At 51.4% G+C, this 27574-nt stretch overlaps 1 protein-coding gene across 5 annotated transcripts; it reads right to left on the bottom strand.

The window, feature by feature from the left end:
* Window positions 1–3748: 3748 nt before the first annotated feature.
* On the bottom strand, window positions 3749–20446 carry ILF3 (interleukin enhancer binding factor 3). 5 transcript variants are annotated; one of them, XM_008074081.1, is made up of 19 exons: window positions 20328–20446; window positions 19479–19708; window positions 18844–19021; window positions 15952–16099; window positions 14629–14720; window positions 14163–14258; window positions 13397–13508; window positions 12871–12968; window positions 12207–12318; window positions 12006–12116; window positions 11511–11710; window positions 10936–11103; window positions 10427–10564; window positions 10148–10324; window positions 9901–10054; window positions 9702–9755; window positions 6068–6430; window positions 5179–5307; window positions 3749–4412 (listed from the first exon to the last, which is right to left on the bottom strand). In XM_008074081.1, the coding sequence occupies exons 1-19, from the start codon at window positions 20328–20330 to the stop codon at window positions 4276–4278; spliced, it is 2700 nt and encodes an 899-aa protein (XP_008072272.1). In that variant the 5' UTR covers window positions 20331–20446; the 3' UTR covers window positions 3749–4275. The 5 variants fall into 5 exon arrangements, with proteins under 5 accessions (XP_008072272.1, XP_008072273.1, XP_008072274.1 ...); XM_008074082.2 differs by having other exon boundaries at window positions 3751–4412; window positions 10427–10552; window positions 20328–20420; XM_008074083.2 differs by lacking the exons at window positions 3749–4412; window positions 5179–5307; window positions 6068–6430 and adding an exon at window positions 7910–9260 and having other exon boundaries at window positions 20328–20420.
* Between the last annotated feature and the right edge of the window lie 7128 nt (window positions 20447–27574).

The raw sequence follows: 27574 nt of genomic DNA, 5'->3' as shown, positions 1-27574 counted from the left end.
CGCGAGAAGGCAGCGGGCCGGAGCCACAGAGCGGGGACTCTCAGGAGCGGAGTCTGCGAAACCCTATTCGGCGGTGGGGCTTGCTGTTTGTTCTCGGAAGGGCGGTGGGCATCGGCCGGCCTAGGAGCCGGCTCGGAAGGGGCGGTGTTTCTAGAGGCCCGGCTGGGTTGATTTTCTTGCTCTTCTCCTGGAGGATCGCGCATCACCCCCTGATGCGTGAACCGGATTGGATTCGCCGCCTTGCCTGGGATCGCTCGCGACCGCCTGGGGGACTAGGTGGTTGGGCTCAAGGTGTGGTTTCTGAGGTCCTGGGGCCAACAGACAGGATTTAGACTTCTGAGCGATGGGTGGGGAACACAGAACCTTTGGGAGATGCAGGCTTTTGTTGAAATAGGAGCCCTTGTTGCTTAATACTTTATTAAGAGGGGAAAATAAAACAATACAGGCCTTGGGAGCTCTGAGTTGGGGTGGAAGATAACGTGTTTTCTCGATTATCCAGCCGAAATGTGGGGGCCGTCCCTCGGACGTTCTCGTCCTCCTCAGCCCGGGAGCCAAGCATGCTGAGCTTAGGCACCGGTTTTTGCTAGAACTGACAAACTAAGACGAGAGATCTCAGGGAAACGACCTCTGTGGACGCTCCCTGGACAGTTCTGATGGTCTTTCCACAGCAGAGGGGAGAGCACCTGAGTCTGGGACCTTCTCCTTCCAAGGGGGTATCCCTCTCAGCCCCAACCTGGGAACAGCAGCTCTTAACACTCTCAAGTCTAAGAGTTGTTTCTTTACCAAATGGAGTGGACTTTGCCGCCGAAATCCCTCTAAGATCGACTCTGATGTCTCAGAACTCAAGCCTCTTTGCTTGGTCTTCTGGCTCCCATTTTCAGCTCTCCCTAATAGTCCAAAACACAATGTTCTGAAGCATAAGTCGGCCCAGGGTCTTCCCAGCTCAAAATCCCTCCATGGTTCCCCACTGCCCTCAGAATGCTGGTCAGAACCCCTGCGTGGCATTGTATTTGGGGCCACTCGTGCTGATAATTTCCATCCACACTTGCCATCACTTTCTCCTTTAGTTTCCAAAATGCTTCATTCACCTGACTTCAGGTTCTTGAAACCCATCCTCACCACCAGACTAAATGTTTGCTCAGGCTGTATCCAGTACATGGCATATCCCTCCCTTGCCCTCCCCAATATGCCTTCTGGCTCCAACTTGCCCATCCTTTCTTGAGATGGGATGTCTTCCCGGATACTCATCACTGCTGGGACAGGACCTTCCTGGTGCCTGGACGTTCTGTGACAATGGGCATCAGGCTCGCCTCCATTCTCCCAGCACCTAGCACAGGACATGACACGTCAGTGCCACGCGATAAAAATTAGGTTGAGTGAATGAAACAATGAACACATGAAGTTTCCATTTATTCTGGGATGGATTAGGGTGAGCACCTGAGCCTCCAATAAGGCTTACTGTGCTGACAGCCTGCCCAGTGCACACTCCATATGGAGCTCATGCCTAGAGAATGAATCCTGAGGCCAACACCCCAGCCATGGAGGACCAGGGACATACAGTGAGTCCTTTGGGGCAGAATTGGTGCTGGCTACTGCAGAAGGGCCTGTGGTCAGAGGGGGAGCACCAACTCCCTGCCAAGGGCAGAGGATAATCAGACAGCTGGGTGGTGACCCTCAGGTCAGATTGGATCCCAGCTCAGAATGACAATTAGGATTCCAGTGGCTCTGCCAAATCCAGGGCAGTGGACGCTAGGTGTACGCCACTCATCACAGCCCAGGGGTCCCCTTAGTCCTATGTCACCACCCCTATTTTGCTTCCTGCCACTAGGAGCAGTCCAGATTCCCTGCAAGGCCCTGCCCTCCCTCTAGTGCCATTCCAGCCAACCACACATCTAGTAGCTGGGCCCTTCTCCCTTCATCCTTCATCCTTCCAGAGACCTCCTGAGCCCTCTGAAGAGGTATGTACCGAGTCCCCAGTCACTGACCCCCTGGCCTATCCATCGAGTTTCCCATCGTCATCAACTTGCCAAGTAAGAGTGTGGACCCCTGCCCCACCTGGTGACACTCCTGAACGAGACAGTCTGCGGCCCCCAGCGGCAGGACCCAAAAGGCAGGACCTCCTGCAGGTCAGATTCCTCGGTCTGGAAAGCCTTCATCAGCACTCACAGTGACAGCCATGTCTCCTGAACCCAGCTTCCTGGTGTGGCAGGTTCTGAGGGCTGGGGCATTGCCACAGGCCATGTGCCATCTCAACCATGCTGCAGGATCTCAGTGGGGCACAGGTCCCTTCCCTCGTGGTGTGTCTGCACTCAGAAACACGACCATGGTGGTCACCGCTGCTGGGAAACTGATAGCAGAGAGAGAGAGAGAGAGCTGTGCTACCGCAGGAGCCCATCCGGAGTGTGGAGGCACTGGGCAAGTGGGCTCAGGTGTCCAAGTGACGCAGGCCTCCCTCACAAACACAAGGTCCAAAAGACCTCAGTAGGAGTCTCTTCTTGTGTCATACACCCTGGTATGTCCAGGAGAGGAGACAGGAGCACTTCCTATTGGAGTCGGGGTGGAACTCATTCCTGTCTGTCCTCTTATCCCTCCACTGTGTGCTGCTGGGGTCCCAGAGCATATCTGGCCCCCTCTTCTTCATGCCCGCTGCTCCCTGAGCCGAGTTTGTGGCATCTGGGACCTCTGTGCTCGAGAGAACTCCTCCAAGGTTTCCCAATGCAGAACCTTGCTTTTGCCTCTCCAAGAATGCAGCACTCCCTCCTCTGCAAGCACACTTCATCTTCTGCACCAGCGAGGTGACTCCGAGTCAAGAGTGGTCCTCGCTTCTCCCAGGGGCCATGGTCACCCAAGCATGGGAGGCCCAGAGGTTGCCTGGGGCTCAGGCCAGCAACAGCGTCTGGTCTGAGAGGTGGAGGTGGCTCCCAGTGCAGGTGGCTGGCAAGTAGAGCAGGGTCCCTGCAGACAAGTGTGGTTGTAGGCCTGGCACAGGCCAGGGCACCTCCTATGGCCTGAGGCAGAGCCCGGCTGATGGCAATCCTGCCCCAGGCAGGGCAGGATGGAGAAGCACTGCTCTAGGCAGGGCGTGTCCACCTCCGTGCTCTGGACATTCAGAAGACGCCTGTTCTGGGCAGAGTAGGGTGTTTAGCAGCAACTGTGGCCTCCACCCCACCACATGCCAGGAGCATCCACTAGTTGTGACCGCTGTCCTCCAGACATCGCAAAATTTGCCTGGGAGGCAAGCACCTGCTGGAGGAAGAACCCTTGCTCCCTGCCCTGAACCTCCAGGGATGCAGCATGCCAGGCTCCAGCCAGGCAGGCAGTCCATGGCTGGTTACCCAGATCACATCTGCCCCTTTCCAAAGGGGATTACACGTACCACCAGAGGCCGAATCCCAGAGGGACATGTTACTCTGTGACGATGTGCAACTGCACTTGAGAGGACACCAGAACCAGGGAGCTGACAATGAAGTATGCCTGAATTTTGTGCTCAGCTCTCAAAGACTAGCGTGGCCATGGTAAGCCACTCTGCAAATGACTAGGAGCTCTGGAGCCCACTGAGACACTAGGCCTGGAGGAACCCATGTAACTGGGCAGCTGGCCCTTGCCAAGTGCAGAGTGAAGGCGTCCAGAGGCTAGAGTTGGACCCTTGTAACCAGAGACCATCCTGCGATCCCACCCTGCTTTCCCAAGAATGGGGAACCCGCCTATCACACTGCTGGTGGGTCAGACACCCAGGCCTAAGACGGGCACAGTTTTCTTTTTCTTTATTTGTCTACATTCAGCTGAATTCAAATGTACTGCCTGAATGATCCAGACATACAAAAACCCCCCACTCGTTCCCACTGGTTTTTAAAATAAAATCTTCACTTATAAAACTGAAACACTAAAGCATTAAAATACAGAAAGCTTGTTTAACTCACTTCACAAAAGCATTAACAGATGATGTATCCCTTCCGTAACTATTTAAGGACAAACTGAGTTAACACTAACACCAATTGTAAATAGACAGAGGGATACTGAACTGCAGGAACTCAAAACTCTACCCAGACAAAGTGGTAATGGCAACTAACAAACCATTGAAGACACGGAGTCCCAACACGGCTAAATAGGGGTCACAGGACTAGCCACGGAGCGACCCGCTGCACCGCACAACACAGCAAAGTGGACAGGGCGGGGGCGGGGCCTGCAGGCCGGCTGACATGTTAACTGTGATGCATAAAACTGGATCTTCCAATGGGGAGTAAGTGCAGAAGGTACAAAGCTGGCCCGGTGGGCTTATCTGTACTGGTAGTTCATGCTGTGGTCTGCGTTTCTGCCATAGCCGCCCTGTGAGGATTGGTAGGAGCTGGGAGGGCCACTGTAGTTCTGCCCGGAGCCTGGGGAGTTGTAGTTCGACTGTGATGAGTAGCCTCCTAGGAGAGAGGGAGCAGTGAGAGCTGGGACTGGACGTGCCCAGCCATTAGGGCACAGGATGTCAGCCCACATCCAATTTGTGGGCTCCTGCTCTAATGCCTGTCAAACATATATGAGGTCTGGCAGTCACCAAGCCGAGAGGTGGAGCAGCGTGACCCTGGTTTTCTTTTTTTCTTTTTTTTTTTTTTTGAGTTAGTCTCACTGTTGCCCAGACTGGAGTGCAGTGGCCGCTCCCGGCCATTGCGGCCTCGACCTGCTGGGCTCCGGCGATCCTTCCACCTCAGCCTTCCAAGGAGCTGGAACTACAGGCGCGCGCTACCATGCCCGACTAATTTTTGATTTATTGTAGAGATGAGGTCTCGCCAAGTTGCCCAGGCGGGTCTCGAACCCGCGGGCTCACGCAATCCACTCACCTCAGCCTCCCAAAGCGCTGGGATTACAGGCTGAGCCACCAAGCCCAGCTGACTCTGGTTTTCAAGGGAAGCTGCCTGGGCACAGGCCCTTGGTGCCAGCCCAACCCAAGGACAGAAGTGTTAGTCGGTTAGTACCACCTGCATCGCCAGAGGGTGCTAGCAGGTGAGAGCAGGGACACTGCTAGCCTCTGGCTTCACTGAAAAGCCTGAGTAGCTGGTGGGGTCCAAGCCTCTGCTACCACAGGGCTACACACAGAAGCCCAAACGCAGCTCTCCAAGCCCACCAGGACTGCAGCCCTCCTCACAGCATCTGCTGGGACCCCATGCTACACCGCCTGCGGCCCAGGCCCACCTTGTTTGCCTTGGTATGAGGATCCGCCCCCAGAGCCTCCACCGTAGCCCCCATGTGACCCTGGGTTGTAGGATGCCCCGCCTGAGCCATAGCTGTTCCCGCCGCTTCGGCCTCCGCTCCCACTGTAGCCTGGAGGAGAGAAACAAGGTGGTTAAGAAGTCCTGGGAAGACACAGGGGGTGGTCCTGGGCCTTGTGAGGTGCCATGTGGGGCAGGCCCTTGGTTCAGACCCCAGGCATCTGCAGATGTCTCTGGCTGCTTAATCCTGGTACCTGTCAGCCCAACATAGAGGTGCCAGGACTAGCAGAAGCCTTGTGAAGCTGCCTTGCCTCTAGCGAGGCTGGTCACTGAACACTAAAGCCCAGCTCTGTGGTGCCCTCCCACCAATCCCCAAACCAAGCTTCCCTGCAGCAGTTCAGAAACCAGGGACCCAGCACTGCGTCTGTAACATCCCACTGCTAAGAGCTGCTCGATCTCAAGAACACACCCACTCAGCCCAGCTGGGCCACAGAAACAACTCAGAAACTCAGGCTGGCTGAGATTCTGCTTATGGCGGGCGAGGAGTGTATTTCAGGTTCTTCCAGGGGCTGGACACAATACTGTCCCTAGAGCTGGTCCCAGGAGTTCACCTGTCTCCGACCCAGCCTCACTCCATAGCCACACCTGTCTTTGGAAAGCACGTCACAAGGGAGTGGCAGATATCTGCACCATAGGGTTCTGCCTCTCATGTCTCCTAGCAACCCCCCTCCCACCCCACAGCCAACACCACCTGTCTTCCTCCTAGTCCCTCAGCCAGAGGTCCAGGCAGTGCCGCATCTCCGCCAATCCGTGGGCTGCACTGCTGGGGCCTGGACCCTGACCAGGCCGAGGCATGCCGGAAGCCAACTCACTGAATTTGCTCTCGTAGTTGTAGTCCGAGCCGCCCCCGCCCCCGGGAGAGCTGTAGGAGTTCGAGTAGGAGTAGTTGCCTTGTCCATGGTTGTAGCCCTTGGGCTTGCCCTGTGGGGGGCCATAGCTGCCGTACTGGCTCTGGCTGTAGGACTGCTGCTGGCCCTGGTGGGACGGGTAGCCTGAGCCGTAGGAGGGCTTTTGCTGGCCTCCGTGCGGCTGCTTCTTCCCAGCATGTTTTGGGGGCACCGGTGAGTTGTAGTTGTCGCCTTGGTAGTAGGAGCTGTAGCCAGAGGAGCCACCACCGCCCCCGCCGCCGCCACCACCGGCATTCCCAGAATGCCCTCCGTTGCTGTAGAACTGACCTAAACAGGGAGGCAGTGGGTCAGGTGGAGGACAGGGAAGGGCATGGAAGGGCAGGGAAGATGGCAGTGTGGGTCCTGAAGGCTGACTCACAAGCTCTCTGCCGAGAGGCAGCGAAATCAAGGCAGGAGAGGAGCAGTGGCTCCGGTTGTTAGAGCAGCCCTGTCGTCTGGCCCAGCCTTCAGCTCCACTCACCGTCAGCTGATGACAACAATGGGTCTTTGCCAAGCAGCGCACGACAGCAGCTTTTGCAGCGGATGTCAACATTACAATGAGATGGGCTCCGAGCGCGGACGACATTCACAGCTAGCTGACGGCTACCCAGATGTCCCCAAAAGTGACAAAAAAAGCAATGCCCAGAGAAGCAGTGGGCCACCCCCCTTCATCCCCCTGCTACTGTGCTGGGAACAGGCTCGACAGGCACAGGCCTTGGGAGCCCAGGAAACACTCTTTAATGAGACCATCTGCATTCTGGGAAGATCAAAGGGTCCAAGCTGGCTTGTTCTTGGAAGAGAAGTGAGACTCGGCCAATGATGAATACACCTTGCTGGTGTAATTCGTGCAGACATTACTTTGGGAACAAGTGAGCCCCGGCCTCATGGGGATGGGGTATGGCTAAGGCTGGGGATCAAGATGTCCAGGTGTGGCCTCAAGTTACAGCCTCAGCAACCCCCGAAGCCCCTTCCTTGATCCCAGCACAGCTGCTGGGCGTATGCAGGACTTAGCAGCAGGGCTGACATGAGCACTGCAGCCGCCACATTCTCAAGTCTGGAGCTGCAAATGTCACAGCCAGGCCCTGCTCTGGTCACTAGGTTTGTCAATACACTACCCTACCAGAGACTTGGGTGGAACCACAGCGGGCTGTATTGGCTAGGCCCAGCAAAGGAGTCCTGCATCAGGGGCTGCAGGGCTGGTTTGGGAAGGCTGGAGGTCAAGTCATGGGTGGCTCTCCAGCACAGCCAGGGTGTGCCCAGCACTCAACATTGGAGTACTTAGGCTCGAAGAGTAGGCAGGCCTGAGCAGTCCCCTGTGCCCAGGGAGAGTGGGAGGGAGAAGGGATGCTCCCACACAGCCTGTCCTTCCTTTCTTCCCAGGTTGAGCACCGAGGGTCCCACACCTTCTGGCTGGGGTTAACTGGGTGACTTCACGTACCTCCACCCCTTAGACATGTGTACCCCACGCTGGCGTGTCATGGGCTGTGTACACAACAATTTGGAGAGAACTGATTTGCAAACTTGTCTGTGTTCCTCAGGCAGGCCTCCTCCTCACCCACCCCACAAAGCCAAAACACCAGGGAGAAGGATGTGTCCCACAAGGCAAGAAAGCAAACATGCGGAGGCTCAGTGAGGAGACTGGGAAGACGCAATCCTCAGAACCCACTCCCAACCCCCTAGCTACCCTCCAGCTTCCCCAGCATCCTGCACTGAGCACCACGTCGCCCCGCCTGAAGCCGGGAATGAATGAAGACGCAGGGCCCAAGGGCTTGTTACTTTCACATGTATTGATTTAAAAAAAAAATAAAGGGGAAAGGGGTTTTTCAACGTCATTCAGGAGAACTATTTCCTGGTATAAAAAGACATAATTCTTAAACAATAACTTTCTAAAAAAAAATACACCATGCAATCAAAGTTTTTAAAAAGTTTCACTGAATGTTTCAAACCTCTGGGAACAAACCACGTAGTGACCATTTTGACCAGTTTTTCCTGGATAAACGCAAAATCTTGCAAGTCAACACAGAGGCAGGCTTTGCTGCAAAAAGAACTACTGGTCAGAGACCATCATTTCCAAGGAGGGCACCCACTAGGAAAGAGGGGCCTCGACGGATAGCCAGAGGAGCTGTGTATGCCTGTGCTCACAGGAGAGGATCCCAGGCCTCTGGAGTCTATGGTGGTGGCTTGCCCAGCAGCACGGCCAGCAGAGCCAAAGCTGGTTCTTCACTGGAGAAGCAGGGAACACAACTGGCTCTTTCTCCTTGATTATTTTTAAAGCCCCATTAAAAAAAAAAAAAAAAAAACCCAAATCCCACGCCTTTGCAGTTGGATTAGGACTTGCAAAATTTCACGTCACCCACCCCTTGAAGCCTGTCTGTTTTTCACACCGATCATGGAAGCACAGTTTTGATACCTTTGAGAGTTCACTCTCTCTAGCTAAACCAGCACAAGATGTCGCATCCCCAAACAAGAACCCACCAGAGCATTTACATTAAGGCGGGAGAAGTTCACTCAACGCAACATACAATTCCCCACGTGTCCCAACATTTAACATGCTTGGAAGAAAAATAAGCCGGTTGCTCTGGATTCAGGTGTGGTAGAATCGTTTTCATGACTGTCAAAGGCATCAACCCGATTTGGGAATTTGTTAAAAGGTTAAAAATTCATACAAAACCTGCTGTAAATTAAGACAAAGGTAGATTAAAATGTGTCATTGTCTGTCTCTTTAAATAAGGTAAATGCTTTCCATAAAAAGCAAAGGTGGGCTTTTGCCTTGATGCTGGACAACGCTGGCTCTAGAATTCTGTGCAATTCTGCACAAAAATACATTCTCTGGAAAAATTGTTTTCCACTTATTGTGAACTTCAATCTGACCAAGTTCAAAGGCAAATCACGATAAAAACTGCCATTGTCTTAAGTTCTGCAGGCTAAGAGTTTCAGACAAGCTGCGGTGGAAAGCCACGGTTGAGAAACCCAGTGAAGCACAGGGACACAGCACGGACACTTGGGGCTTTGGAGTTGGAGGAAATTGGAGTAAAAAGTTGATTTTGTGTGCAATACTTTTAGACGCTCTAGGAAGACCCAAAATCATGATAGCCGTAGCAGTCTGTGAAAAAGTCACCTACAAAAGGGGGAGACAGAGCAGAGAGAAGAAATTAGAATTCTTTTGAAAAAGGGCACAGAGCGCCACATTTGAAATTCATGTTTTAGATTTCTCTGCTCCTGTAACCCCCCAATGAAGGCTCCTTCTCAAGACAAGAGCTGTGCACGGGCAGGAAAAGCATATTCACAAGATTGGTGCTTCGCATGGCTTAAAGCAGAGAAATTTAAAATTCCAACTTCTAAGGAACTTTGCAGTCACACGAGCTCGTGTGTTAACACTTAAAGAATCAATCCCACTCTGTGGGACAGGGACTGAGGACAAGCTGCCCTAATCATCACAAAAAGGCGCGTGCCACTCGGAAGCCTCTGCCAGGCTCTGCTGGCTGCCCTGTGCTAACTCAGGCCCCAGAGCTAAGCTGCATCCGCCTCCCCAGTGAGACAGAGAGAAACACACACTTACTGTAGCCTGCTGTCGCCGAGTTGCCTCCGTACCCATAGCTTCCATACCCAGCGCCTGGAAAGAGGACAGACAGGGTTACAGGGACAATGGTGGGTCCAGCCGGCTCCATCCCAGGAGCCCCCCACACTCAAGGATGCATGGACACCCTCAGAGCATGCAAATGGGGCACATGGGGACTGCACAGGAGAAAGGCCCTCACCAGCATTCATGTAGCCTCCGTGGTTGGCGCCACCAAATCCTCGTCCTCGCCCTCGCCCACGGATGTTGCCTCCTCTTCCCCGCCCTCGCAGGTTGGGGGGTGGGGGCACTTCATTGTGCATGGGACCTCCCATACCAAAGCCGGGGTTATGTGGCTGCACAGGAGAAACCAGACAAGGCACATTCACCTCACACTGAAGTCCAGAGAGAACTGTTGCCCAGCCCCAAGCTTCAAGGGCAACACTTACCTTGGCGGCAAACTTGGGTCCGCCTCGGACTGGCACGGGGGCCCTCTTCTTCTTGTTAGCATCAAGGGCGAGAGGGGCGTCAGGGAAGAGTTTCTCTAGGGCTGCAAGGGCAGCGTATGCCTTTGCCACCTTCTTGTTGGAACCAGCACCTTGGAACTTCTGTCCATCCACCTCCACCTGGAAGGGACAGGCACGCGTTGGGGATGACCTGAGCACAGAGGGAGCCAAATCCAAGCCCCTGTAGGAAGCCTCCCTCTGGGGAGTACAGGCGGGGCTCACCTCCATGACGAAGCGCTTGTCGTGGCTGCCGCCGGTCTCAGACACGAGCTCATACTTGAGGCCACGCCTCTTCTCGTTCAGCTCCATGACAGGGTTCTTGCCGTGCTTTGTCAGGATCGGCCCCTGCTGTTTTACGTTCTCAGGGAAAACAGAAAAGAAACCAACACACTCAGCTACAGGCTTTCCAGCCACATGGAAGGCAATGTGGCACTGAAACTGAGGCCTCCATCAGCTCCCATGTAGGCCTCCCAGCAACACCCCCTGCCCAGTCTCTGGTGAATGGCATGTTCTCAGTTGAGGGCCACCCTGGAGCAGCCCTGGATGCTGGGACAGCATTGGCAAGGCCTTCAGACAACACTGGAGGGCAGCACCCAGCTCCCTGTGCAGATCCTGTCCTGGAAAGCCAGCTTTTTTGTGGAAAATATAAGGGCCAGTAACTGTCCCACTCATGGGCATAGGGCTGCCGGCTTCATCCTGGCGGTCATTCCTGGCACCCACCACACGCTCACCTCGGCAGTGGCATCTGAGGGAAAGGCAGCACTGGGGGTTGATACAGTTTCCACTACGGGGGCAGGGGCCACCGCTGCCGGCTTCGCCTCGGTCTCCTCGGCTGAGTCCTCCCCCTTGCTGGAGTCCCTGCCTTCGGCGCCTGTCGGCAAGCCCATGTCCTGTAACACCTGCAGAGATGGCAGGACCCCCCGGGTCCCCGTTAGGGAGGCTCAGCTTGGGGTCATCCATACAGAATCTTCCCTTGCCCAACAGGTCCTCCTGGGTATCCCAATCAGACTCCTGGGGTAGAGTAAAAAACTCCTGGGGTAGAGTCCAGCAAGGATTTTTTCCCCTCTTGGATCCCCAGGAGACCCTGATGTCCAGCTACATTTGAGAACTCTCTGCCTCTCCGCCAGAGTGAACAAGGTGTTCTTGCCATGTGTGACCTGGCAGATGCTCGTTCATTTAAACATCTGTGTTTTCAGGGTCTGCACATCCCACTTCCCTCTCAAGACTTTCGTGTCAACATTAAAGGTTTTCCTGAGGGATGATGGTTCAGAAGAGCCCATGAGAAAAAGATGCCAGTCACACCTACCTTAACAGCCACGTGCAGCTTGGCAGTCTTTTTGGATGGCCCAGATGCCTCGAATGAATTGCCATCAACCTCCACAGACATGGTGAAGATGGGGGCATGGACGGGCCCAGTCTGGGACACCAGTTTGTACTGCAGCCCCGGCTTTAGCTGGTTCAATCGCATCAAGGCGTTCATGGCTTGGGGAGGCTCTGCCTTCTCCTCTAGAGAGAAGTGCAAGGGACTCTGGGTGAATACCCGAGCAGATTTCTGCCAGAGTTCATCAGTTCCACATCCCAGTGACTGCCTCGGGAGGCGAGGTGCAGTGGGCTTGTCAGCTCCGCACATCTACTGAGTCCTACTTGTGTTCTGCACCCACATGATATTTACTAACTGTTGACAAGACTGAAAAACGGTGTTCAAGAAGAACACAGCAGGCATCAAGCACCTTTAGGGTAAGCCCTAGTGGGAGCCTGGGGGGAGGATGGAGCAGTGAGTGACACTGACAGAGGGCCGTACCTTTCTTCTGAATCTTCTTTTTCTTTTTGCTAGGAGACTTCTCCTCCCCATCCTCCTCCATAGGGCGCTTCATGGGTGTGATGGCGTATGTGGTGCTGGGGGGGATTTGAACTGCAAGGAAAGAGGAGGACAGGGCCAGTGAGGACTGCAGGCTACTGCTCTGCTGGAAGCCCAGCTGCCAGGTATCCACTGCAGGCTTACCCGTGTAGTCGATGGGGTTCTCATTCTTTGGTTTCTTGGGCATCTTGGAAGGCAGAGGGTCCATGCCCAGGACTTTATGTAGCTGGCCAAACGCAGCAAGTCGCAGTGCATGCTGGAGAAGGGGAAGAATGGTCTGACTGAGCTGCTCTGCGCGCACAGTCGTGGTATGTATGCTCACTACTGCCTTCTGAAGAGGGGTGGAGTTGGGGGCTGCTAACGGTCTCCCTCACAACAGCAAGGGGTCCCCCAACAGCCAGGGGAGGGCCTGACTATTCAGGCCCAGCCTCGCTGTGGGGGAAGGCCAGCCTGTGACCACCCCCCTTCAAGATAAGTACAGGAGACCCCAACCTGGGGACTGGTTGCCACACGGAGCCATGTGGAGGGCCTGCAGGGGAAGGATCCCCAGAGTAGTCTCCCCACTGAACTCGGTGTCCGAAAATGGCACTCGAGCAGGCCGAGGGGGCAGACGTCAACCACGCATGGCGCCAGGGGAAAGAAGAAGCCCAGATTGGGGCGCCCTGTATCAGACACGATCCCTTTGCCTACAGTCCCCGACCTGAGCCTACAAGTCCAGGGGCTACCCTGAGAATACCCAGTAATGGAACTGGAAGCCAGTGATTACAGACTGGGTAAGGGCTCACGTTGGCAATGGCGATGACTATACCTGCGCACTCTGTGTGATATCTTCCCGTTGCTGTCTGTCTAGATGCCCAATAGCATCAGTGGCTTCTTTTTCACAAGGGTCATAAATGCCAGAACCATCTGAAGGCAGGAAACAAGGAAGATATGCAGAGGATTATCCTTTAGCATCTCGGAAGAGTTGTGCTGGCTGAGGGGACCAGGTGCATTACCCCCCACGCCCCATCCACACCCAGCTCTGGAAAACACACCGAGCTCGGTGACCCACTCGGCGTCCAGCCCATGACAGAAATAATCCACATGTGTCTCAGAGCAAGAAAGTCACGTGGGAGTGGGTCACCACCGCCCCCGGATCCGCCCTCTGAATCACAGCTGCGGACCCGGCGCAGGGCTGGATATGATGGTGCAAGAGGGTAGTCACATGCGTCAGCCCTAGGGGGTGGACATGGAACTGCTGCTGCCCTAACCCACTCAGTGGACCAGCCAGGGGGCGGCCTCGGGGCCTTGGTCCCTGTCCTTTCCCTGCCACCTGCGAAGCACAAAGCCCCAACCTGGCATCACGATGCCCGACGCCAGGCACTCCAGCACTCTGCGCAGGGCCTCGCCAGCACCCATGGGTCTGTTGGCTGTGCCGATGGACTTCTCACACAGGAGCTCGAGGGGCTGCAAGGCAAGGGGGACAGTGAGCCTCAACCTGCAGGATGGGCTATCCAGATAAGAAGCCGTTACTGTGTGTGTGTGTGTGTGTGTGTGTGTGTGTGTGTGTGTGTGTGTGTGCACGCGTGTGTGCATACAGTCACAGCTACCTAGGCATGTCAAAGCCAAGTCTTAGAGCTATAGTCAGGGCATCTAGGGCAGGGACTGGCCAACTTTTTCAAGGGTCAGACATTAAATCCTTTAAGGCTGTTTGGGTCCAGAGGCAAGCTTGAGGCTATAACATTGGTACTTCTATTTAGAACATAACCATTCAGAGGCACAAAGACCATGCTTAATTGGGGGCTGAAGCACTCATATTGACCAGAAGCAGCTAACAGATCCTTGTGCTGGCTCTGCCCGAGCGCATCTCTAGTGTTTTCTTCATGGGGTAAATCACAACCTGCTGCCTGGCCAGCCCCTCCCTGGGCTGAGCTGTCATCCTCCATGGAGGGGCCTTGTCTCTCCCTGGCCCCACCCAAGACATGGATCCCAGGAAGTACTCATCAAGAGGCCAGTCTTCAAAGGCCACCTCTCTCCTGGGCCCATAATGTGTTCCTAGAATACTGGAGAAGGTCTGTGCACACACTACTCTCCAGAGGCGATAGTGACAAGGTGCCTTACCCAGCCTCGGAGGGGACCCCAGGTGGGCACTCGGGTGCATAGGTCCCTCAGGACTCGAATGACAATGACACATGACTTCAGCCCATTGGCTCTGGCCTAGGGGAAGAAAGCACAGGCTCTTTAGGCTGAGGCACCTCTCAACACAGGCCAACATGAACAACACAGGTCTCATGGTGCTGCTTTGCCAAGGGTAAACAGTCAATGTGCGAGGCCACCAAGGGTGTGGTCCGCCACGACTTCATGTACGAAGGGTGTTACTCTTAACACAGAGCAGCAGCAGCCCACAACTCGGTCTCAGCCTCTCTGGGGCCAATTTGTTGGGGTGCACTCCTTTAGCACCCACATGTGCAGGTGCTAAGTTCAGCACAGCTGTTGTCAATGTTAAAGGATCTTTATGGTGACAGTTAGCCAAGTTAAAGCTGAGGAATTCTCTACCGAAAGACAAATAGAATAACAAAATGCAAACCTGGAACCACTTGGCGTGGCGGAGGGACGCCAAGGCAGCAAGGCATTTCTGCCTGTCCAGAACGTCCGGGGGATCGTTGACTGATAGCGTTTCTATTCATGGATGGAATAAGAAGACAAGGCACAGTTTGACCAAGGGGTTTCTGTCAGGTGGAAAGGGTATGTGGCAGCTTCCTAAAGGACAGCTGAGTTTCCCAGAAGCTGAATTCTTCTCCACCCTTTGACCAGGGAAGGAGAAACTAGAGTGCACTGAGCTCTGCTCTGGGAGGATATTATAAAAACTGGAGTCCCCCTCCAAAAAAACAAAAACAAAACAAAAGCGGGAAGTTACTCTGAAAGGAATCGTCTCAAGGGGGAGGGGAGATATGTGGAGCCTATCTTCTACAAGACGGTTCCCTCACTTCTTCCCCATGTTCTCCCAGTAATGAGCTATGCTAAAGTTTCAATAAGAAAAAAGCCAAAAGGGAGGGGAGCAGAAACAAGCTCCCTTGCTCCTCTAACAGCTGGCTTAAGGCATCTGCTCAATGGGGACCACCTCCGCCCACCAGGCGGGACGGGACTGCCCAAGCCCCAGCCCTTGACAGAGAGAGTCCTGTTGGTCAAAGGTCCAGCGTCATGGGGATAAACTAGGAGGGCTCTGATAGATCAGGTATGTGTGAGAACCACAGGTCATCAACAGAACAAGGGCGTGAAGTCAGCCTGTGCCGCAGCAAAAATGAAGTGCTTGTCCTTCCTACCATCAGTGTATCAGGGTTTTGGATAAGACTGAGCAGAGGTGGACAGGGGGCCCTGGGAGGACCACAAATCATAGGCACATAATTGACATCTTAGGTCCAACAATGAAAAGCAGACAGCTGTTTAAGCATTATGCAAAATTCTGCATTGGTTCTCTGCATTTCCGTCATTTCAGTTGCTGAGACTGATGGAAAAGATGGATCAGGAGGCCTTGCGTCTGCTGCGGTGCAGGCTGTCTGCACAGCTCCAACGTGATGCTTGGGCACAAACCAGCCACAACATCACCAGGGACACACTTTTCCAAGGTCAGAGAAAAACCAAGTTTCACACTCATGACTAAGAACATTCAAAGATTTAAATCAATGAAAATGATGCGATCCCCTATGAAAAGTGCTACTCATTTTTAGCGATGGTCTGTCAAACTCCTGAGTACTCAAAGCCTTAATGGGAGGTATGAGTTCACATTAAAGGTGGTTAAATCTACGCCAACCAGCCTTTTACCAAAGCAGCCTAAAACTGAATAGCACATCTGAATCATGAGAGAACACCACATATTCAAAGTCCTGCCGACCTGCCTTGGACTCCCTACCTCCAGCTAAAACTTTCTCCATTTCTTCTCTGACAACGGGGGAAGTCAGGTGGATGGTCAGGGACAATGGCGGCTCTTTTGTGTTTTTTATCACAATTGCAGCATCATCAACAGATTGCAGTATTTCGTACTTGTCTTCTGTTACAGCCTAAGAAAGAAAATGCAACTTTCAGGACACTTTCTCAAGACAACCCACAATTCTGCCTGGCTCCACTGGTTCCTACAGCAGAAAGGCTGACCTCTTGGGTGTGGTGTCCCAGAACTGTCTTCCTCTGGACTGCTAGGACCTCCCTCTAGCTGACCAGGTCTTTGGTCATGTTCTGGGCACTCCAGAGAGGAGATGACTAACTCTGTTGTGACAGAAATGAGTTCCATGGGAAGCTTTAAAATGTAATGGGGAAGAGTTTAGGATCCAGGAGGAGGAGACCAAGGCGTGAACCCTGCTTTTCTCACCGAGAAGTTGATTAACTTTGGATATATCAGTCTCAGTAAGACTGAGGTTTCTAACCTACAAAACTGACTTAACACTATGCCAACACAAAAGGCTGCAGGAAGTGTCACTGGACACTGAGCAGGAAGCACAGTGCCCACTGCAGACCAGGCATTCAGCCACTTCCCTGAACTTCCCTGCTGGGTGAGGGGCCAAAGCGTGTGCAGTAACACTGCCTGTGTCCAATGACGACTCTTAAAGTATGTACTTGCGGCAAATGCATGTCTACAAGAAGGCTCCTAACAATCTAACTTGTTAGTTTCTTAATACCACCGTATATGACTTGAAGAAAATTCAAACTTTTATTATTTTTGTCAAAGAAAATTTAAAAATACACTGGAAAATCTAAATGAGGATTACCTGACCTCAGCACAATCGAATCCAAGGCTTGATAACTCTTGGTAGGGGGGCTGTTCTGTGCATTACAGGGTGTTTAGCAGCATCCCTGTCCTTGACACACTAGGTGCTGGTAGTACCCCACTAGTCCCTGGTGTTTCTAGACACCGTCAAATGTCCCTGGTAGGGAGTGGAGAATCACCCATTAAGAAACACTAATCTAAAATGATAAAAATATCCATTATTTTTATCTTGAAGGAATGGTTTTTTATGAATGTTGTACCTCGTTTAGAAATATACCAATGTGCTTCACTGAATATACTTGTTATAGACAAAAAAATCAAGTTAGTTTAGGAATTGCCAATGAATATATAGCAGTCTCTATGTAATTTAAAATAAAAACAGGTCAGGTACAGTGGCTCACACCTGTAACTCCAGCACTTTGGGAGGTGGAGGCAAGAGGACAGCCTGAGTCCATGGGTACAAGAACAGCCTGTGCAACATGTTGAGATCTTGTCTCTATAATACACCATAAAATTAGCAGTGCGTGGTGGTCCACACCTGTACTTCCAGTTACTTGGAAGTCTAAGATAGAAGGTCGCCTGAGCTGGGCTCAGTGGCTCAGCCTGTAATCCCGCGCCTTTGGGAGGCTGAGGTGAGTGGATTGCCTGAGCCCGCAGGTTCGAGACCCGCCTGGGCAGCGAGACCTCATCTCTACAATAAATCGAAAAATCAGCTGGGCGTGGTAGTGCATGTCTGTAATTCCAGCTACTTGGAAGGCTGAGGCGGAAGGATCACCGGAGCCCAGCAGGTCGAGGCTGCGGTGGCCGGGAGCGGCCACTACACCCCAGTCTGGGTGACAGAGTGAGACTCCAACTCAAAAAAAAAAAGAAGGATCGCCTGAGTTCAGCGGGTCAAGGCTGTGGTGGCCGTGAGCGTGCTACTGCACTCCAGCCTGGGCTACAGAGTGAGACTCCAATTCAAAAATTAAAATTAAAATAGGCTGGGCGTGGTGGCTCAGCCTATAATCCCAGCACTCTGGGAAGCCGAGACGAGTGGATTGCCTGAGCCTGTGGGTTCAAACCTGCCTGGGCAACTTGGCGTGACCTCGTCTCTACAATAAATAAAAAACCAGCCAAGCGTGGTAGCGTGCGCCTGTAGTTTCAGCTACTTGGAAGGCTGAGGCGAAGAATCACCTAAGCCTAGCAGGTTGAGGCTGTGAGCATGCCACTGCACTCCAGCCTGGGGAACTCGGGAATAGAATGAGACTCCAACTCAAAAAAAAGAAAAAGTGTAGGGCTTCAGAACTTCAACAGCTTCTCAGAAGTTAACTAATGTACTACATTAGTCTCACAGTTCAATTCTTTGTCCTGAGTCCCAAATTGTTGGTCCTGAGCAAAACTACATAGTGATACATCAAAGTAAATCATGTTTTTCTAAGGAATGAGATTCAAAGGTCATTTTTTACTTTCTTCTCTTGCTTATCCTGAAGCTAAATCCAAGGTGACATTGTCCGGGGGAGCAAGGAGCCAGTGCATGGTAGTGGTTCTGATGCCTCCACATGCACAGGCCAGGAACCCTGGGTCAATTATTCAGCAGTCTCTATACCTCAGTCACATCTGTAACACTTAGTGGGGGTGAAATAATACAGATAAAGAGCACATCTGGCCTAGGAAATGCTCAACAGATGTCAGAGGCCATTACTTATGGAATACTTTTGTAATGAAATAAGTAGACTTTTAAACAAATGATTTTGTTTACATCCAGGTTTGGATCGAGAAAGATTTAAGAAATGTGCTATCTCACCAAACTTTCAGTGGAGTATTAGTGTGAATTTCACACCTGACGACCTCGGGCCAGGGCTCAAGGGCAAACACAGTGAGTGGGCTACTTTCCAAGCAACCTCAGTGGAGTCCTGCCTATCCCCTGTTGAGACAGTGTACACACAGCCAGGACAAAGTGGTGTCTGGTATGTGTGTAATGGAGTGTCTCACATCCCTTCTGCTCACATCAGCAACAAGTTTACCTTGCCCACGCTCCCACCTGCTGGTGGTGGTGACACTTACAGCAAGCTGGATAGTCAGGTTGTCAGCCACCTTGTCCAGGAGGGCAGTCGTGGGCTTCTCCTTACACAGCAACACCAGCTCCAGATCCAAGTCTCCCTTGAGCAGGAGACCCTTTGCCACGAGACCCACTCGCATCACACCCCTCAGGGTTCTTGTCATATGTTCCGTCTTTTGTTCCCTGAGGGACAGACCAATGTACGGCTCAGTGAAGAATTCAGTCAGGTCAGGACCCTGAGGCCCCCAGAGACTGGAGTTTCTTAGAAAAGAGATGCTGGCCTGACTCACGCCTATAATCCCAGCACTTTGGGAGGCTAAGGTGAGAGGATTGCCTGGGCCCACAGGTTCGAAACCAGTCTGGGCAACTTGGTGAGACATCATCTCTAAAATAAATTTTAAAAAAATTAGCCGGGCATGGTGGCATGTGCCTGTAGTTCCAGGTACTTGGAAGGCTGAGGCAGGAAGAGATCACCTGAGCCCGGCAAGTCGAGGCTGTGATGGCCGTGAGTGTGCCACTGCACTCCAGCCTGGGCAACAGAGTAAGATGCCAACTCAAAAAAAGAGAAAAGAGATGCTGATCCCTACACTGGCCAGCCTCCCTAGAAAAAAAAGCACAGCAACATGAAACCTGAACTCACCCAGCCCCTTCCTTGCCCTCATCCTCCGGGGGCACATCCATGTTTTCAGACTCCGTGTGCTCGCCACTGCCTTTCTCCTGCTCGTCTATCCAGTCAGACACAGCTTTGAGTGCCCGCTCAGTGTGGGACACCATGTTTTGCACAGCCTCCAGTTCCTCTTGCGTTGGATACACAGAAGAATGTTTTGCCATCACGTGGCGATCATCATTCACAAAAATTCGCATCGGACGCTGTAAATGTAAAAACTATGTTAAGAATGATGTAAAGTAAGCAGGCAGCCCAACAGTTACCTTTTAAACCGCACAGCTCAAAATTACACAGTATCACTCGTATAAAAATTAGATTGCACGAACACAGCCAAAGGAACGGGAAGGAGAACAAGCCAACTGAACAGCTGTTCCCTCTGGGAAGTAGGAGGAGCAGGGTACTTCCTTTTTACTTGTTTCAATACTATTTGAATTGTCATCGTATAATACAATTCATTTTGGTTGCTCAAGCCTGTAATCCCAGCACTTTGGGAGGTTGAGGCGGCAGTACTGCCTGAGCTCAGGGGTTCGAGATCAGCCTGGGCAACTTGGTAAGACCTCATCTCTACAATACATCAAAAAATAAGCCAGGTGTCGCAGCGCACGCCTGTAGTTCCAGTTACTTGGAAGGCTGCGGTGGTCATGACTGTGCCACTGCACTCCAGCCTGGGTGACAGAGTGAGACTTGGACTCAACAAAAAAACTCAAATTACTTCATAATTCCAAAAGCCTAGTGAAAAATGGTAACAGAATAAAATGATCTGAGGAACTAATACAAACATTTTGTATATGAAGAAACAGTATCTGATTTTTTAAAACTTACCATTTTTATTTCTATTTCTGTAGTGTCTGGAAATCAAACTTTTGCTTATTTTTTCAAATTCTGACAGATTTCCTTGGTGTTATCAATACTTCAGCTGTATCTATAAGAGCAGAAAACCTTTTTAGTTTCAAATAATTCAGAGATGGATTAATCTCAGCAATCAGATACTCAGCAGTGAGAATAAGGCAAGAGATGCCTGAGCAGGGGCCTATTAGCACAGGACATTTCTTTAGGACATTTCACTGCTGCTAAGCCAAGACATTAAACAACTCGTTACAAAATTCCCTCGATGTTAAAATGGCTGGTTTCTAGATGCCAGGTCTGATTTCAGGCCCAAACTCAGATGACTTTTTAAATTTTCTTTTCTATCTTCCTTCATCATTTCTTCATACAAAGTATACCATTTTTTACAAATATGAAACAAAAATAGTAACAGACCTCCAAAAAATGCTACAGGTAGAAAACGCATCATAATTTTGGTGTTTGGAGAAGGAAAAAAAGGGGTCAGAGCTCTGGTCCGTGGGGGAAATGGAGAGACAGAAGGGCCAGGCATGGTGGCTCATGTCTATAATTCCCAGCACTCTGGGAGGCCAAGGATTGCCTGAACCCACAGGTTAGAGACCAGCCTGAGCAACTTGGCGAGACTTCATCTATAATAAGTCAGAAAAAATTAGCCGGGCATGATGGCTCATGCCCGTAGTTCCAGCTACTTGGAAAGCTGAGGCAAAAGGATCATCTGAACCCTGCAGGTCGAGGCTGCAGTAGCCATGAGTATGCCACTACATTCCAGCCTGGGTGACAGAGTGAGACTCCAACTCAAAAAAAAGAAAATAAGAAAGGAGGCATGAGATAGAAAATGGAAAGGCAGGAGCCTTCTGCAAAGCAAATATCTAAAATGTCAGGTAGACACATGCCACCACCTCAAGTGGACACTCTAGGTTCAACTCTGGAGAGTTCAAACAACCGAAGTGCCCAACAGAAGAGTTCCAGACACATGAGCTGTAATGACCATCCTGATCTCTAAATAACATGCCGACCACAGTCTGCTCAATACCCACCAGCGCAAACAGCCTGGGCCATACTGAAATCTTCCAAGTGAAAACATCAAACAAAAAACGCAAGCATATACAAAACAGATGATCCACCTTCCCCATATAGCACCAGCCCCTTCACTGGACACTTGTCCCACCAGTACAGCAGATGCACACCTGAAAAGGCACCATTAAGGATAAACTAACACAACCAGCCAAAACAAAAAATTCCCACAATGCTTCGGGACTACCTGGCAATCCTAATTGCAAGTTTAAAGGTCCCAAGGGTAGGTGACGCCCCTGCAGAGCCAGGCAACAGGACAGGGCAGGCCTTCATGGCAGGGGAGGGACAAGGGAGGGAGGGAGTACAAGGGGACAGGAAGAAGAACAGATGTTCTCTGCACCTGATCCGAAGTCCTACATGCCCCACCATCAGCAGGAGACATTTCCACAGGTCTCTCCCCTACACCACCAATGCAGAAGGGGCCCCTCTACCCCTGGCTGGACTGCAAAAAACAAGAGTCAACCCATGTGGAGTACGCAGCACAAATCCCACTGACCCTCAAATGTGGTCCTGGTTGCTACTGCTGAGGAGACCTGCTCCCAGGGTGTTGAGGGCTAAGTTTTGGGTGGTCTGCAGTCAAGGCACACCCTCATGAAGGAGTAACCATGCATTGGGTTAGGAGAATAAAAACCATCTCACCGGGCATGGTGGCACATGCCTGCGCCCATAGGTTCGAGACCAGCCTGGGCAACTCAGTTGAGACCTCGTCTCTACAATGAAAATTTTAAAAATTAGCAGGGCTTGTGCCTGTAATTCCAGCTACTTGGAAGGCAGAGGTGTAAGAATCACCTGAGCCCAGCAGGTGGAGGTTGCAGTGGCCGTGAGCATGCTACTGTACTCCAGTCTGGGTGACAATTAGACTCCGACTTAAAAAAACGAAACACAGCCGGGCTCCGTGGCTCAGCCTGTAATCCTGCGCCTTTGGGAGGCTGAGGTGAGTGGATTGCCTGAGCCCGCGGGTTCGAGACCCGCCTGGGCAACTTGGTGAGACCTCATCTCTACAATAAAAAAAAAAATTAGCTGTAGTTCCAGCTACTTGGAAGGCTGAGGCGGAAGGATCGCCGGAGCCCAGCAAGTTGAAGCTGCGGTGGCTGGGGACGGCCACTGCACTCCAGTCTGGGCGACAGAGCGAAACTCCAACTCAAAAAAAAACAAAAAACAAAACACAAAACATTAGCCAGGTTTGGTGGCGCTACTGTAGTTCCAGCTACTTGGAAGGCTGAGGCAGAAAGATCTGAGTGAGACTCCAACTCAAAAAAAAAAGACCATCTTTATCTGTTCCATACATATTTAAAACAAACTTATGGCTGGAATGATATACCTGGTATATGCTCTGAAATATTCCAGGGAGTAGGAAGTGGAGAAAGGTCAAGCAAGATTGCAAAACACTGACAGCTGCTGAAGTTGAGCTGTGCACATACTAGGATTCATGTTGGAAAAGTTCCATTATCATGTTTTCTCAATGCAAAGTAAGCCCAAGTATTTTTACAAAAGCAAAGCCATGGCAGGCTACCAAATACTGAACCGAAGCTCAGAAAACTGATCACAGCCTGTTTTCATCCTGGTCCAAGAAAGAACTCTGGGCTCAGTGGGAAGAATCTGCCTGGAGCCGACAGTCCTCATACATCCTGTGCCACACAGCTGCCAAGGCCAGCCATTATCTGTGTTACGATCTCATCAGTTCAATCATGAGGGCTGGAGTTAAAAGTCTATTTATTTATCCAACAACTGTTTAGCTATCTCTTCCATGCCAGGCACTGGGCTGAATGCTGGGACAAAGATGGCCAAGGAAGATAGCTTCCCTCTTCCCATGCACCTGGTCATCCAGCCCACCCTAACCAAGAAAGCCTTCTTTCCTCCAAGTCCAACATAGCACCATGAGCCAAGCTTCATCCAACACTTAATACCTCTTTATTGCAAGTTCCGTCTCCACTACAAATACCAAATGGAGAGGCTTTCAACCAAGCTTCCAAATCTTTTCAAGGCTTCTGTAGGACTGATGTGGTCTGAAACCTGCTAGAAGGAGCTCCTGGGAGAAGCGGTTGATCCACTCACTCTATGGCAGGCAAGGCAGGGTTTTACTACAGCAAGAGAAAAAGCAGCGAGGCTTGGAGACCCATGCAGGACTGTCCACAGTGCTGACATGTGACGGACCCACCACATCTGGGACAACTCAGGATCAAAAGAATGCCTCCACCCACATGGAGTTCTAAGACAGGCAAAACTCCTCACCGATGAGAAAAAACTCCAAATAAGGGTGCCGGGGGATGGAGGCAGGGATTACGTGGCAAAGGGCCCTGAGGAAGGGGGGTCTCTGGGGTGATGGTCACAGTCCACCTCTTGAAAGAACTTGGGCGTGAGTCCATAATGATGCCTTTTTCTTTAGCTGGGGACCGCGGCTCACACCTATAATCCCAGCACTTTGGGAGGCCAAGTTAGAGAACTGCCTAACTCCAGAGGTTTTAGACCAGCCTGCGCAACTTGGCGAGACCTCATATCTTCACAATATATCAAAAAATTAGCTGGGAGTGATGGCACATGCCTGTAGTTTCAGCTACTTGGAGGGCTGAGGTGAAAGAATCATCTGAGCCCAACAGGTCAAGGCGGTGGTGGCTGTGAGTGTGCCACTACACTCTAGCCTGGGTGACAGAGTGAGTGAGACACCAACTCAAAAAATAAAATTATATAGCCGGGCTCGGTGGCTCAGTCTGTAATCCCGCACTTTGGGAGGCTGAGGTGAGTGGATTGCCTGAGCCCGCGGGTTCGAGACAACTTGGCGAGACCTCATCTCTACAATAAGTCAAAAAAAAAAAAATTAGCCAGGCACAGTAGCGTGCACCTGTAGTTCCAGCTACTTGGAAGACTGAGGCAGAACAATCACCGGAGCCCAGCAGGTCGAGGCTGCGGTGGCCGGGAGCAGTCACTGCACACCAGCTGTGCAACAGAGTGAGATTCCAACTCAAATAAATAAATAAATAAATATAAAAATAAAAATAAGTGAAAAAGTTAGCCGGGTGTGCACACTTGTGGTTCCAGCTACTTGAAAGGCTGAGGCGAAGGATGGCCTGAGCCAGCAGGTCAAGGCTGTGGTGGCTGTGAGCGTGCCACTGCACTCCAGCTTGGGCGACAGAGTGAAACTCTGACTAAAAAAAAAAACAACAAGTTGGGCTCGGTGGCTCAGCCTGTAATCCCCCGCCTTTGGGAGGCTGAGGTGAGTGGATTGCCTGAGCCCGCGGGTTCGAGACCCGCCTGGGCAGCGAGACCTCATCTCCACAATAAATCAAAAAATCAGCCGGGAGCGGCCACTGCACTCCAGTCTGCACGACAGAGTGAGACTCCAACTCAAAAAAAAAAAACAAACAAACAAAAAAAACCAAACAAACAAAAAAATAAACCTTCTTTTAGAGGCTGTCAGGAGGAAGGCCCTCCTTTGGAAACAAGGTATCATGGGGTCCGAACACTGCCCTATCCAAAATGCCTCAAGGGCACACCAGGCCTCAAGCAGGCTGCCGCACTTGGATTTCTGCCCGCTCTCTTCATTAAAAGCAAAACAACTTGGTGGCTCAGCCTGTAATCCTAGCACTTTGGGAGGCCGAGGCCAGTGGATTGCCTGAGTCCGCGGGTTCGAGACCAGCCTGGGCAACTTGGCAAGACCTCGTCTCTACCATAAACCAAAAAATTAACCAAACGTGGTTATAGTACACGCCTATAGTTCTGGCTACTTGGAAGGCTGAGGTGGAAGGATCGCCAGAGTCCAGCAGGTTGACGCTGTGGTGGCCGTGAGTGTGCCACTGTACTCTAGCCTGGGCAACAGATGAGACTCCAACTCAAAAAAAAAAGCAAGACATGTGGGCATGCCTTTGCTCCAGCAGGGTGCCCTACCCCACTGGGTTCCTGCTGACTCGGACACCACACCTGGCTTGTGTGCTGTCCATTCATTTCCTGGGCACTCCTCCCGTGTCACCATGGTGGTGACACCTTCTGATTCAAGTAGATAGAGCGAGTAGCAGCACTAATTACCTGGATTACAACAAGCGTCTGAAAGCTGGAATTATCACTCCTTTACAGAGCAATGAGACCAACTGCAGGTCTCTATGTGAGCCCCGATCTGCCATCCAACTAGCCCCTCGGGATCTGTCTCATGGACAGACCCAGGATTCTTCATGGTGAGTAGCAACCTCCAGAAATTTCAAGAGGACTCTGAGATCCACAGCCAACAGGAGGCCAACAGTACCCATCACATACAACACTACCCTTCCCTCTTAGAGACACTCAACAAAGCTGCTCCTGCAATCACATTTATGATTCAAATCTGGATACCAGCAAAAGCCAGCCACTCTCAAAAGCAGTCCAAGGTCAAAATAAGTGGTAGATGAAGTCAGGGTTCTGAACATGTCCTCCATGTGGTTTGGGATGTTCTACCACGCAGAGATCAGGTTTTTCCTTTGCTCTTTTTCTTTCTTTTCTGAGTTGGAGTCTCACTCTTTTCGCCCAGGCTAGAGTGCAATGGTATGCTCACGGCCACCTCAGCGTCAATGTGCTGGGCAGCAATCCTGCCACCTCAGTCTTCCAAGTAGCAGAAACTACAAGATGCACATCACCATGCCTGGCTAGTTTTTGTGATTTATTGTAGAGATGAGGTCTCACCAAGTTGCCCAGGTTGGTCTTGAACCCCCGGGCTCAGGTAATCCTCTCACCTCCATCACTGACTCAGGTAGGGCTCAAGTAATCCTCTGGCCTCTATCGCTGAGATTACAGGCTGAGCCACCACACCTGGCCTCCTTTGTTCTTGATACCAGCCCACCCAAAGTTTGCATTGCTTCAGAAGTCTAACCACAAACATCATGCTTGTAGCTTGACGGCCATCTTTCTGACCCTCCCTCATTACAAGGAGGTTTGTAGCATTCACTGCTATAAAATAAAACATGCCCAAATTCATTTAGCATGCTTGGGCCAAGAGATGTCATTGGATAAATGTAGTGGCAGCGCCCTAACAGGTACAGCCCCATCTGTCCTCAGGGTATTTCATGAAATCTTACAGCTACCCCAGCAACTCTGGGGATGGTCTTGAAGTGGCTGTTCACCTTCAAGACCCCAAACCTGGCAATGAAACTTACAGATTCAACCCTACTCCTGGGTCCCTGATCTCTGGAGCTAGCCTATCCTCAGTAGCTCCTTTAACTTTTATAGATTCACACCATTCAAGGACATATTAGAAATAATTTTAACAAGACAATCTAGCCAGACGATGCCAACTTAAAATGCAGTTAGAGCCGGGTGCAGTGACTCAAGCCTGTAATCCCAGCATTTTGGGAGGCCAAGGGGAGAGGTTTGCCTAAGCTGAGGGATTCCGGACCAGCCTGGGCAACTTGGTGAGACCTCCTCTCTACAATAAACAAAATAATTAGCCAGGCGTGGTAGCACGCACCTGTGGTTCCAGCTACTTGGAAGACTGAGGTGGAAGTACCGCCTGAGCCCAGCAGGTTGAGGCTGTGATGGCTATGAGCATGCCACTGCGGTCCAGCCTGGGCGACAAAATGCAGTGCAGTGCAGGCTGCAGTGCAGTGGCATGCTCATGACCACCGCAGCTTCGACCTACTGGACTCAGGTGATCCTTCCACTTCAGCCTTCCAAGTAGTTGGGACTACAGGTGCACACCACCATACTAGGCTAATTTTCTGATTTATTGTAGAAATGAGGTCTCACCAAGTTGCCCGTTTGGTCTTGAACCCGTGGGCTCAGGCAATCCTCTTGCCTCAGCCTCCTCCCAAGATGCTGAGATTACAGGTGTGAGCCACTGTACCTGGCCCCAACACAAATCTCAAGTCTAGTGCAATGGCCCCTTTGCAGCAATGTTTTTACCGATCCAGAGGAAGATGTCAAAGTTAGAAAGGAAGACTTTAACAAACATTTTCAACTTAAAGGATTGTCCTTTAAGTTTATCTTCCTATAATTTTGATGTTAAAACAATCTTTCTTCTTATGAAAAATGGGGATGGTATATGGCTACTAGTTGAAGATATTTTCCTTAACAAAACAAAAAAGCTGACAAACACACACTATTCCCACATTTCTGGAAGCCCAGGAGTCCAGGCTGCCTAGCACCAAGGAATGCCTGGGAGTCCCATTATCAGAAGCCCACGTGTTCCTGGA

The sequence above is a fragment of the Carlito syrichta genome, unplaced genomic scaffold, assembly GCF_000164805.1.
Source record: "Carlito syrichta isolate Samal-C Ts95f unplaced genomic scaffold, Tarsius_syrichta-2.0.1 Scaffold316302, whole genome shotgun sequence".
In the NCBI taxonomy this organism is placed as follows: Eukaryota; Metazoa; Chordata; class Mammalia; order Primates; family Tarsiidae; genus Carlito; species Carlito syrichta.
This window is presented reverse-complemented; position numbering and strand designations above follow the sequence as displayed.

Excerpts from the sequence above, each read along its gene's own strand:
- ILF3 (XM_008074081.1), bottom strand. Across the intron at positions 14,259-14,628 it reads GCCACGCCAAGTGGTTCCAG|GCCAGAGCCAATGGGCTGAA; the intron begins GTTTGCATTTTG and ends TTCTTCCCCTAG. Across the intron at positions 10,325-10,426 it reads ACAAGCGCTTCGTCATGGAG|GTGGAGGTGGATGGACAGAA; the intron begins GTGAGCCCCGCC and ends TGTCCCTTCCAG.